At 49.3% G+C, this 10,919-nt stretch overlaps 1 protein-coding gene across 11 annotated transcripts; it reads right to left on the reverse strand.

Moving 5' to 3' along the window:
* Positions 1-66: 66 nt before the first annotated feature.
* On the reverse strand, positions 67-7,761 carry KCTD17 (potassium channel tetramerization domain containing 17). 11 transcript variants are annotated; one of them, XR_014849303.1, is made up of 8 exons: positions 7,075-7,673; positions 6,389-6,497; positions 4,582-4,673; positions 3,558-3,653; positions 3,059-3,184; positions 2,193-2,343; positions 1,725-1,797; positions 67-810 (listed from the first exon to the last, which is right to left on the reverse strand). XR_014849303.1 is itself a non-coding variant. In XM_085048849.1 (8 exons), exons 1-8 carry the CDS (start codon positions 7,279-7,281, stop codon positions 789-791), a joined length of 1,026 nt encoding a protein of 341 aa, XP_084904975.1. In that variant the 3' UTR covers positions 67-788. The 11 variants fall into 11 exon arrangements, 10 of the variants coding, with proteins under 10 accessions (XP_084904975.1, XP_084904974.1, XP_084904973.1 ...); XM_085048849.1 differs by lacking the exon at positions 1,725-1,797 and adding an exon at positions 1,798-2,014 and having other exon boundaries at positions 2,259-2,415; positions 7,075-7,281; XM_085048848.1 differs by having other exon boundaries at positions 1,725-2,014; positions 2,259-2,415; positions 7,075-7,281.
* Positions 7,762-10,919: the final 3,158 nt, after the last annotated feature.

A 10,919-nucleotide genomic window follows, 5' to 3' on the forward strand; every position in this document is an offset into this window, starting at 1 on the left:
TTTCTCCAACTCCCACCCCTTTACACCAGCAATGAATTCTTGCCACTTGAAATGAGAGGCGGCAAGGAGGAACAGACTGTGAATTTTATTCAGGAGTCTTCAGACACAGCAGTGAAGCAAACACTCTGCTCCCCAAAATCGGGATCTCCTGGTGCTGGCTGACACAACAGCAGGTACCAGCATGTTCCTGGTACCCAGGCAGCACACCGTTTTCCTTCTCACACTGCTGGCACAAGGCTGCTTTGGGGGACAGGGAGGGAGGCACCAAGGAATGTGATACCCAGCACAGGGACACCTCCGAGCAAAGCAGGTGGCCCAGAAAAGGACGGTGGCTCTGCATTTGTCCCCAGGCCACCAGCCCAGACCAGCTGTCGGCAATAGCGAAAGGGCGAGGATTGGTCCTTCCACAGCTGCCACCACCTCGGCCCCCATTTGCATCCAGGGTGCTCAGGAAGGGACCGCAGGCTGCAGTGGCTGATCGCTTGTGTCCCCACCAGGGGCCACTGTGACATTAAGGAAAGCCAGACTGCTAGGCTTAGGAGGGGGCCGTGGGCTCTAGCTCCTACAGCAGCCCAGGGGCTCCATGGAGCATCTGCCCTCCTCCAGGGCTGGAAGCTCAGGCCTCCGAGGTGAAGTTTGTAAAAAAAAAAAAAAAAATGATTGCATGTGAAGAGTGAAGGGGGCTGGGGGCATCACTGTGGGACAAGGGGCTGCCATACAGTGCAGTACAAAAATAAAGATATAAACAAGAAATGAAAAGGCTGGAGTGGAGTGTTCAGATCACATCCTCAGATCTCTGGCTTGTAACAGCTAGAGAAGGAGAGAGAAAGAGAAATAAGATCAACGGTAGGAAAAAAAGCAACTGAGCATGGAGGGGAGAGTGAGAAAGAAAAAGGGAAATGACAGAAGAAACAAAAACAGAGGAAAAAGAGATGAGGAGTAAGGGTGGGGCAACAGAACAAAAGGAAGAAAAAGTCCATGTGATTAACATGCACCGACTCTTAAGATAATAACACTCAGGTCCCACACCCATAGACAAGGAGGCTTTCAAACAGAGGGAAAGAGAAATGTCAGCCAGCTAACAAGTGCCCTCCATCAGGACAGTTGGAGATTGGCACTGAGCACCTCCAGTTTAACAAGAGCCTCACAGTTTTGCAGTATGGAGAGGAATCCTCCTTCTAATGCTTTCCATACCCAGCCCCACGTACATCAGCTGGCCAGCCTTCCTCAGCAGGAGGCAGAGCAGAGAGACTCATTTTGCACACAGCTGTGAGAACATCTGCAGTGGCATCCAGCTGCTTCTGCTCTGCTTTTGCCACCTTTCCGACTGTGCTCTCGCCCTGGCAGAGCCAGTGGGGGAAAAGCCCAGGGAAGGGAGAGCAGGGAGGGAGAAATAACAGGCTGCCTTCTGCAAACTGCTCCCGAGCTGGCAGGCAAAGGAGCTGCGGCCAGCAGTCTGGAGAAGCGATCTGGCATGCGTGTCACGCAGACACGTGGCAGAATTCCACCCCTTCCCCGAGCCACCCCTGCCTGCTTTGCATTCATTTCCACCCCTCTCCCAGCTGCACACTCCTTTCTGCTGCCAGAGTTTCTGATCCAGAGCCATAGGATCTGCTTGGCAGGTAAAGGCACGCACAGGATGAGAATAGGTAAAGCCACCTTAGGGATGAGTCAACCTCACCTCCCTCCTTCCCCTCCCCAAGCTCTACAAACCAGGGCCATACCCACAAGAGGGAAGTGAGTCACTCATGCAGAGCTCAGGCTGGCAGGAGCTGGGAGTGCAGACAGGTAACATACCTGCAGAGGAGGAAAAGTGAGGAGCAGAGAGAGACAGGGCCCTGGGCAGAGACCACTCTGAGCCCTGGGGGACAAAGAGAGCAGAGGGAAGGATGCTGGAGGCTGGCGAGTGGGGCAATGTGGGAGGTAGATGACAGTGCTGGGATGGACACGGAAGGGAGCAGGAGGGAGGGTCCGCAGGAAGAGAGTTTAGCACAATCCCGAATAGATGGACAGTCTGCAAATAAAAATAAAACCGTAGATAAACCAAACAGTTTAAAATACAAAGCAGAAGCCATGGTAACAGCTCTCCCCTATCAGCTTTATCTCCAGAGAGACTCCAACTCCTGGAGAGGACAGCCCCCACACCCCACACCTGCTCTACTCCTTCCCTGCTACTAGCTGTGAGCTCTCACCAGAAAGGTGGACGGGTCTATGCCTGGGGGGTTATTTTTATCATTTTCCTCAGGGATTTGCTGCACCTTTCTCCTCTGCTTCTGCTTCTGCCTCTGCCACTGCCTCCTCCTCCACCTCCTGCTCTTCCTCCTCCAGGTTCTCCTCTGTGCTCTGTGGCCCAGCATGTGGGACAAAAGGAAGAAAGAGTGGAGATACTTGCAAGATGAGCCATGGCAGTTCTTTCTGATACATAATGGAATAAAGCAATTGTCATAACACTGGAATAAAAAGGGACCTTTCCCCACGGCCAAGACAATTCCAGGTCAGGGAACAGAGACTTATTTTCCTCTGGAGCATCATGTCAGGGGTGTCTAACCCACTTACAAGTGCTGTGACCCCACCGCCCAACAACTGCCATCAGTTGCTAGTGTTCCTTTCTGCATCGTGGGTGTCTGCAGGATGTCATGCACTGCCACATGTTTCTGTCCTTCCCTCAAAAGGGGAGCAGGAGATATCCACCCCTCAGGCTGAGACTCAGAAAAAGGAAAGAGAATGCCGCAAAACCTTCAGGGCAATAATGCCCTATAGGCAGTGACACACAGAATGGGCATGAGGAGGCATGAGGGGGATGTTAGAGTAGCATGAGAGGTGCCAGGGTGACTTGCTAAAGCCAATTGCCACACAGCCACACACCACCCCTCCCAATCCACACACTCCTCCTTTTGGGCAGTGGGTGTAGTGCCACGGTGCTGAACACCAGGACAGGCCCTTGGATTTCACCACTGAGGTGCCCCACTGTCACAGGGGAGAGAGAAAAGAAGGAAGAAGCAAAGAGCAAAGGATCTCATAGGTAATGGGAGCAGGGCCATAGCAAAGTTGATCTCACCTTGGCTTTGTGGCTGGGCTCAGAGCTCAAGCCATTGGGGGAGTTGTACAACTCCTTGGAGACCACGCACAGGAATTCTGTCTGATCCTCATTCCCATAATTATAAGATGAACCAATGTTCACAAGCTAGAAAAGATTAGAGCAAGAATCACAAGCACATATTCCTGAAAATATTCACTCCACCTGGGGAGCAAGGCAGAAAGCCCACCATGCAGTGTTGAGTCCAATCCATAATCCCAGTGGAAAGGCCTCATAACTAAGCTGAGGAGACAACACAGAGAACCAGGAGAGAAGTTAGCCAGGATGCAAAACAGACTGGCCTCACACAGTATCCTCTAAACTTCTAGAAGGGGGCAAGAAAGAGCCAGTGTGATGGCTCAGCCAGTGACTTACCCAGTATTCCCAGAGAGGGAAGAAGCCTTGCCTGGGAACTGTATGGTATCCATGATCTTTTCCCCAAAAGACAACTCCTTCCCCCCCTGCTCTGCCTTATCCATACCTGCTCAAAGCGCCATCCATCTGACATGGTGGAAACCATCTGAGTGAGCTCCTCTTCCTGGCACTGCAGCACACGGTAGACATGCTTAGGAGGCACCTGAGAACAGAATTGCAGAGCATACTGACAACAGTCACATGCTAAAAGCTGTTCCTCTCCTGCAGAATGAGGTGCTAACACCCCTCCTTGACAGACCTGTCCTCTTCCCCATGTTCCAGGTGAAAGCGGAGTGGAAACCACAACCCAGCTTTCTACTGTGCTGTCACTGGAGGCAAGAACAGTGTCCCTTCTGGAGAGGAGGGACTGAGCTGAGTGCTTCCTGCATTGTCCCTAGAAGACACTGGCCTCTTTTGATGGGGAGTTTGCACTTGTCATTACAAAATCATTTTTGCATAGGCAACAAGTGCTGATGGGGCTTTGAAGCACAAAGCGACTGTGCTGCTGGAGGATTACAACCTGAGGCAGACAAGAAAAGTGAGATAGCAGACAATCCTCCCTCTAAAACAGATTTTCAAAGGTTGCTGGCCACAACAGGGTGTGACCACAGGATCGATTCCTTGTCTGCATTTAACTCTTTCACAGCCATCTCTTCACCTATTTCCTCCAGGTTTCTCTACAGGTATTACCATGCTCTTCACTGTGATTACACTCCCAGGACTCCCTACAGAAGTCCTCCTCCCCATGACACCTCTGCTCTCCTCAAAAACATTCCTCTATACCCCACAGCAACCAACTGTCTTCTTCCAAAAGCTAGAGGACCTGATTTAGTTTCAGGGGCTACATCCAGCATTACTTCTGGGGAAACAGAAGTTTGCAGGCAAAACAAGCCTCCAATTTGTTTATTGTAACTAAATTGGTGGTAGCTTGTTCCCTGCAAGATTTTGCTGCATAAGGATTAGCACATAATCTCTAATTAGTTGCTTCCTTCCATTCCTTGCTGCTTCTCTCAAGTCTTCTCTCACTCTACACTCATCTCTCTCCCTTTTTACATTCCCTACTTTGCCCACCCCACTCTATCTTGCCATACCTGTGTTACTGTGTAGTCCTTCTCCTCCATTCGATCCTTGATTATTCGGATCAAAGGACCAATGTTATAGAACTCAGCTTCTTCGAGGATCCCTGAGAAAGACAGAAGGACCACAAAGACAGAAAGTTAGCAGCCCATGTTTGTTTTTTTACTTGCAAAAGATCAAGTCTGAGCTTCACAAGGTTCATAGGGAGAAATTATACTATTGCCTCAGTTTTTAAGAGGTTTGAAACTTACTGCAGAGAATTGAAACTTGGCTCTCTGCATCTTGTTTCTAATGCTCACCCTAATTTCCTTATGCTGCCTGCTACTACAGACACAGGCACTGCCAGTGAAGGCTTCTGCTAAGCACTGCCAATACCTTTCCCAGATAACTGGCCAAGGAGAACAACTGTAGGCTCCAGTCTCTCTCAATGACCACTTGTTACCACCTTGCTCAGACTCTCTTCTAAACACAGAGAACCACAACTTGGTGGTTCTGACAAGTCACCAAAAGACCCTAAAAAACCTAATTTACCTCCTGGGCCCCTTGGAGTTGCAGCCCCCTATGACTTTAGATGATCTTTGGCTCTCTTCCCTGTGCTTCAACTCAAAACAGGTAAACAGAAATGTTTTGGTTTTTATTCTCTCTGGTGGCTGCATCCATCACCTCTCCTGAGACTCATCTCTTTGATAACAAGCCTTCAGGAAAAGGGAGGTAGTTCCCAGAGGGTCAGTGAGGGAAAGTGGCTGGAAGCCAACACTCACATATCCCCAGGGCAGTACACGGAAAATGTAGGTGTGGAGATTGATCCTTCACTACCTGACACACTCTGACCTCTTCTGTGTCCCTCATTCAGCAGTGAATTGTCTAGTGGGTTAGTTTCATGCTAGCCTTAATGTCTGCAGTAGGAAAAAAAGCCAATGCAAATGAACTGTTTATGTTTTTATTTTAGAAATTTACTCCTGTTTATGTTTTAGATTTGATATTAAAACCTGCTGATTAACACTGTCTGACCTCATGATTACAAGAAAGGTCAAGTAGAAAACACCTCAAAATTGTGCTTATTACAATCCTGTACCATTAGTTGGGTATATTTTTGAAATTATAACTGCTAAGACTATTCTGAAGAAAACTTTCCTTGTTTTAGGTTAAAATGTGTAAGAGAAGCAAGAAGACTAATGGACTTGCAGAAACTGTGCAAACCCTAGCATCCAAAAAAATAAGAAGGCACTGTGGACTGCTGGCTGGTAACACTGTGATGTTACCCAGTCATCCTACTGGACCTACTGTCAACCTCAACTGAGGGATTGGTTTGTCTGGCTTGCTAAACTGGAATTGCTGCAGTCCACAACCCCTCAGAGCACAGGCAGCACACAGTGCATATCACTGATTAATGATGGCCTTTATTATAGTCAGTAGAAGGAATGAGCTCAGTTTTGTTTGGTCTTCTGGGTTTTTGTTCCTAATTAGAAACACTCAGTCATTAATAGGAAACTCAGTCACAGAGCCTGGTTAAAAGTAGATCAAGAACAAGCCAAAAATGGCTTATTGAGGCTCTGAGGTCTTGCCTACTTCTCTCTTGGTGACATCTCTGCTGGACAAACAGTCATGATGCCACAACACCTGCAAGGATGCCTTCCTCACCCACTCCAAACCCCTTTAGTAAAGGAGACATCATCATGCTTTGCAGAGATAGCTCTCTGAAATCCCCCCACATCAACATCTAAAAGCAGAACAAGACACAACAAGGTTCACAACGAGTCCTATTTTTTCCTGACAACAGCAGTGATGGTAAGTGGGAAGTTTCTGAGCTCCACAACTCACCCTCTTCAGCCATATCTTTATCCAGGACCAGCTTCCCATGACGGAGGAAATTCAGAATGGGTCCAAAGTAAGTGGGGTCTCGATCTATAAGGTATGCACCAGTTTCATCCTAGCAAAAGAGATGGATCACAAGGAGAAAAAACCTAAGGGAAACTTGTAACCAGCCCTCAAATGCCCTAGAACGTAAGGAAATACAAGCCTAAGCAAAAATGTCCACTATTTCTAAGATTCTTCGGAAACCATGGGCCCCTGAGAGTCCCTAGCCAAGTGAGCCCAGCTTAGATTTTAACTCCTGTATTGGTCTGCTCAGCATGAATCAACCCAGCTGAAAAAGGCCTCAGTCTCTTTGTGCAACTGTGCATCCAGGCCTGGTGTGCGGGAGCAGAGATCCCCTTACAGGGAACAAGGCTGAGTCAGGCAGACACAGCAGGGAAGCAGACCCAGGATGTGGGGTTACAAAGAGGAAGGAGAGCAGGAGCGGAGGGGAAATGACCTCTGGCAGGTGCCAAGCTACAGCACAGCAAGTGGGATCTAGCATGGGGAAATCCTTCCCGGGAGAGGAGGGGAAAGAGCAGGCATTTCTCACTCAGTTTCTCCTGCAGCTGCCGGGATCTGGCTCCATCCCTGCATCCCTCCAGCCCTCCCCATGCTCGGTGGGGCACGGGGAGGCAACCCAGCTGCCTTACCCGGTCCGACTGCAGCTCCTCGCCCTGGCACAAGCGACACAGGAAAGATTTCTGCTCCCGACACAGGGTCTGCCTGGTGGTGAGGAAGACGGTGCCCCCCACATTGAGCCTCACCCACTTGGCCTGGGTGCCAGCGGGTGGCGGGATGTCCCAGGTGCAGCGGAGCCTCACGGCGCCCTGCATCTCCTCCCTGCCCTCCATCCTCATCCTCACCCCCACCTCCCCCACGGCGTGCAGGGACTGCCGCAGGTGCTGCCTGTCGGAGAATGCCGGGATCTGTAGTTTATCTGCCTCCCCCTCCGCAGCAGCCGTGTTTCCTGGGGGCCAGGATCTTCCCTGGGATCCCCAAGGGAGGCCCGAGAGGAGGAAGGTCGCTCGGTGCTGGAGGATATCACTGCGGCTATTGGGGTGGGCAAAGTCACAGCTCCACAGCGCTGACACTCCCTGGCTTCTCCTCTGCTCCCGTTTTCACAAACCACGGGCCGCTCAGCACTCCGGAGGTACAGGGCGTTATGCAAAAATCGTCGGCATTTATTTCCCTAGACATCCTCTCTGACTCATTAAAAGGTTCTGGGAACTGTAGTTTCGCAGTGACACGCACAAAAGGGTGCTGGGAACTGTAGTTTTTCCAGCTCGCAGTTCCTGCAATGAGCATGCTGTAATGGAGGGGCTGCACTGCACCACACGACCCCAGCCCTGCGGCTGGCACTCTGCCTGTTCCCAGCCCTGGGTCTTGTCTGCAAGCTTCCTCGGAGACAGCAAGCACAACCTGCTTGCTGGCAGTCAGCAGATTAAGCACCCAGAGCTGTACTTCACAGCATTCCCTTCAGGACATCCATTACCCCAGGCTCAGTGCCGCAGCAGTTGCCATATTTTCTTGCAGCAAAACACGCAGACAATTGCCTGCTTGCTAACATATGTAGGGACGCTCCTGGGAACTGTATTCTGGATCTGCATGAAGGGTTGGCAGGGGGCTGGAATAATTTTTCTTCCAGCTCAGAAGAGTTGCTAACTCAGCAAACTACCCCCCTGTGCTGCTCTACCAGTACAAACCCCCCATGCCCTTCCCCTGAGCTCCTGCCGTCCCTGTTTGTGTGTGGATAACAGGGAGCTCAGACTGTAACTCAGCTCTGTGTTTTTACAGAGTTTTACCTCTGCCCCGGGCACATATCACCCGCTGAGGCTGATGTGCCAATCCCCTGTTGTGGAATCTGGCCCTGTCTCTGTCACTTGCTCCTGCCAGGCCGAGCCTGGTGCTCAGCAGTTCAGGCCCCAGGGGACTCTGTTCAAACACTCTTCTTGGCGCGGACACAACCCGAACAAGCTCTCTGTCCAGCAGCTCTGCCTTTCCCACTCCCACCTAAGCACAGCTGTGCTTGCCAGCAGCTCGAGCACATTGAGAATGGAAAGGCTGGTGTTTCACCCCATTGTGGCTCAAAACCTTCATCCACCTAAGCAACTTCCTGGCTCTTCCTTGACAGGGCAATGCAGCACTGCAGAGACACACACACACTTTCTTTTTCTTGCATCTAGATCTTAGTGCCTTTTGAGATGAGAGGTTATAGAGTGAAGAGGCTGGGTAAAGAGAAACATTATGTTTTACCCTTACATTCCTTTTCTACTTGTCCTTCTTTTACTTGCAAATCACTCCCTTTTATCGCTACAGGAGAAGGCTGCATCACCCTTCCCCCAAAGCACCCAGGATTTCCTTCACAAAGATGGTGTGTGTACTTTGCTCCTTCTGTGGAGGAGTGTGAAGGGGAGAAGAGGAAGAGAGGGTAACACGGAAAAGGTTTCAAGATTGCTGACCTTCAGCTAATTCAAGCACAGGAACAATTCAGCTGCTCCAGGGTGTAAATTCAAATAATTTGGAACCAGCACTAGAGTGACCATTAACAGAGAGAGAATGAAAAAATATTTTTGCCTACCTACATGGAGCAGGCTCTGAACAAAACTAGTGCCCAGCCCTTGGACCAGTGTCCATGGGCAGTAACATGCATCAAAGCTGCTCAGACTAACACTGACCCGAACTGAAACATCACACAGTGCAACACAGCTCTGGGCTGTCAGACTGCTGTCCTCCTAATTCTGGCTCTGAGCCAAATCACAGCAAATTGGAGACCTCTGTCCTGCCCCTGGTGTGTGAGGACTGCTAGACGCTGTCTGTACAGGCTGCAGCTCCAGCACAGAACTGGTGTGAGGACTGTGGCTCTCCGATATGAATGCAGCAGTTGGTGGCAGCCTATAGCCCCTTATCTCCCCATCCAAGAAATCTGCCCTGCCTTCATTTTTTTACCATTTTTTACCAAGGGCTCACCCTCTCCTTTTCTTCCTCTCACATGCCCTCAGCCTCTTGCCCCTTTTCAGCTCCATCTCTTGTTCCCAACACCTTCTTTTCCAACCTCTCCCATGACAATGCTGCTCATGAGTCCAGGATGGTCTATATTCAAGGCACACTTCCTTCCATCAATACCAGTCTCCACCTGTGGCTGGAACCTCAGGTCTTGCTCACCCCAGGGCCATGGGGTGAAAAGTTAATTGCTAAATCTAAATAGGTATATTGTGAGTAAGGAAAGATGTCAAGGAACACCACTTCCAACACCAGAGCCTTTTTTTCTGCAACAGACAGCAAAAAAAATCATTGAAAATGCACCAGGCCAGGACTACATACAGATGTGATTGCACACTATCACCAGATATAGTTCTGAGCAGTAATTAATATGCACCTGTTAAGGTCTCCTAAAATCAAGCAATAGAATACAGGAGATGTAAGTTTAAATAATCAGTGGTGTTCGGTCAAAGGTTGGACTTGATGATGTCGGAGGTCTTTCCCAACCTTAATGTTTTACAATTCTATGACTTGTTCCTCCTGTTTCTACAATAACTGTATATAAAACACATGTACTGACACAGAGACAAGACCTTTCAATCTTTCTCCAGCTCCTTGTGCTGCATGAGGTCTGTGAGCAATGTACCTGCATTCAAAGCAGTGTGTAAAGTCTCTGTGTGCTGCATCACTCAGCACCTCTGCTGGAAGACTGCTGGGAGAAGGAGAGAGAATGGTTATGTAGCACCCACTTGCAAGCTGAGACCAGGAGAGATGGGAGGAACATGAAATATCTGTGCAGGTAACAGCAATTATCATGGCTCATGCATTGCTCAGGCAGTGGTGCTGGTAGAAGAAGGGCGGCTTTAGAATTTGGAAAAGTTTGCAAGGGAACAAAAAGTTTGCTGGGAAATGAAGCATGAAATAGTGCAACCTGATTGCTAGGGAGCAGTATGGAAGGAAGAGGAAGACAGGTGACAAAGAAGACATGTGAAGAACAGGGGACCATGGGATTACTTTTGACTAGACCAGGCTGCTTTCACAGAATTCAAATCTCCTTCAGGACAAAAGTATTGCCGATAGTAAAATATACCAATAAACCACTAACGAGTTTACATGCTGGCTTGGGATTCTCAAATTTATATAGAGAGCTGTAAAAATTCTAGTCTCAAATTAACCACAGGTCAATGTGATCTCCCTCCTACGTCAGGGCTGTTATTTAGGCTACTTTTTGGCTACCATGAGCCCTATTCCACCAAAGATGAGCTATTCCCGTTTCCCTGTGGCAAATTTTCCACAGGAAAATCATGAACATTAGGGATTTGCATTATATCCACTTCTCCACAGCTTCCAGTTCCTATAGGAAACCCACCCACTGAGTCAGGGACATAAAGATCTGCAGAACATTTATAGCCCTGGTGTAAGTCCCCTCAGCTGTTCCATATGTCCAGTAGCATCTGCTATAGCTCAAAATAGGGTTTTGCAGTTTCCAGGCTTTGAAAACATTGTCTTGGTCTTC

This window comes from Lichenostomus cassidix, chromosome 1Aa (genome assembly GCF_008360975.1).
Source record: "Lichenostomus cassidix isolate B80296 chromosome 1Aa, HeHo_3.0, whole genome shotgun sequence".
In the NCBI taxonomy this organism is placed as follows: Eukaryota; Metazoa; Chordata; class Aves; order Passeriformes; family Meliphagidae; genus Lichenostomus; species Lichenostomus cassidix.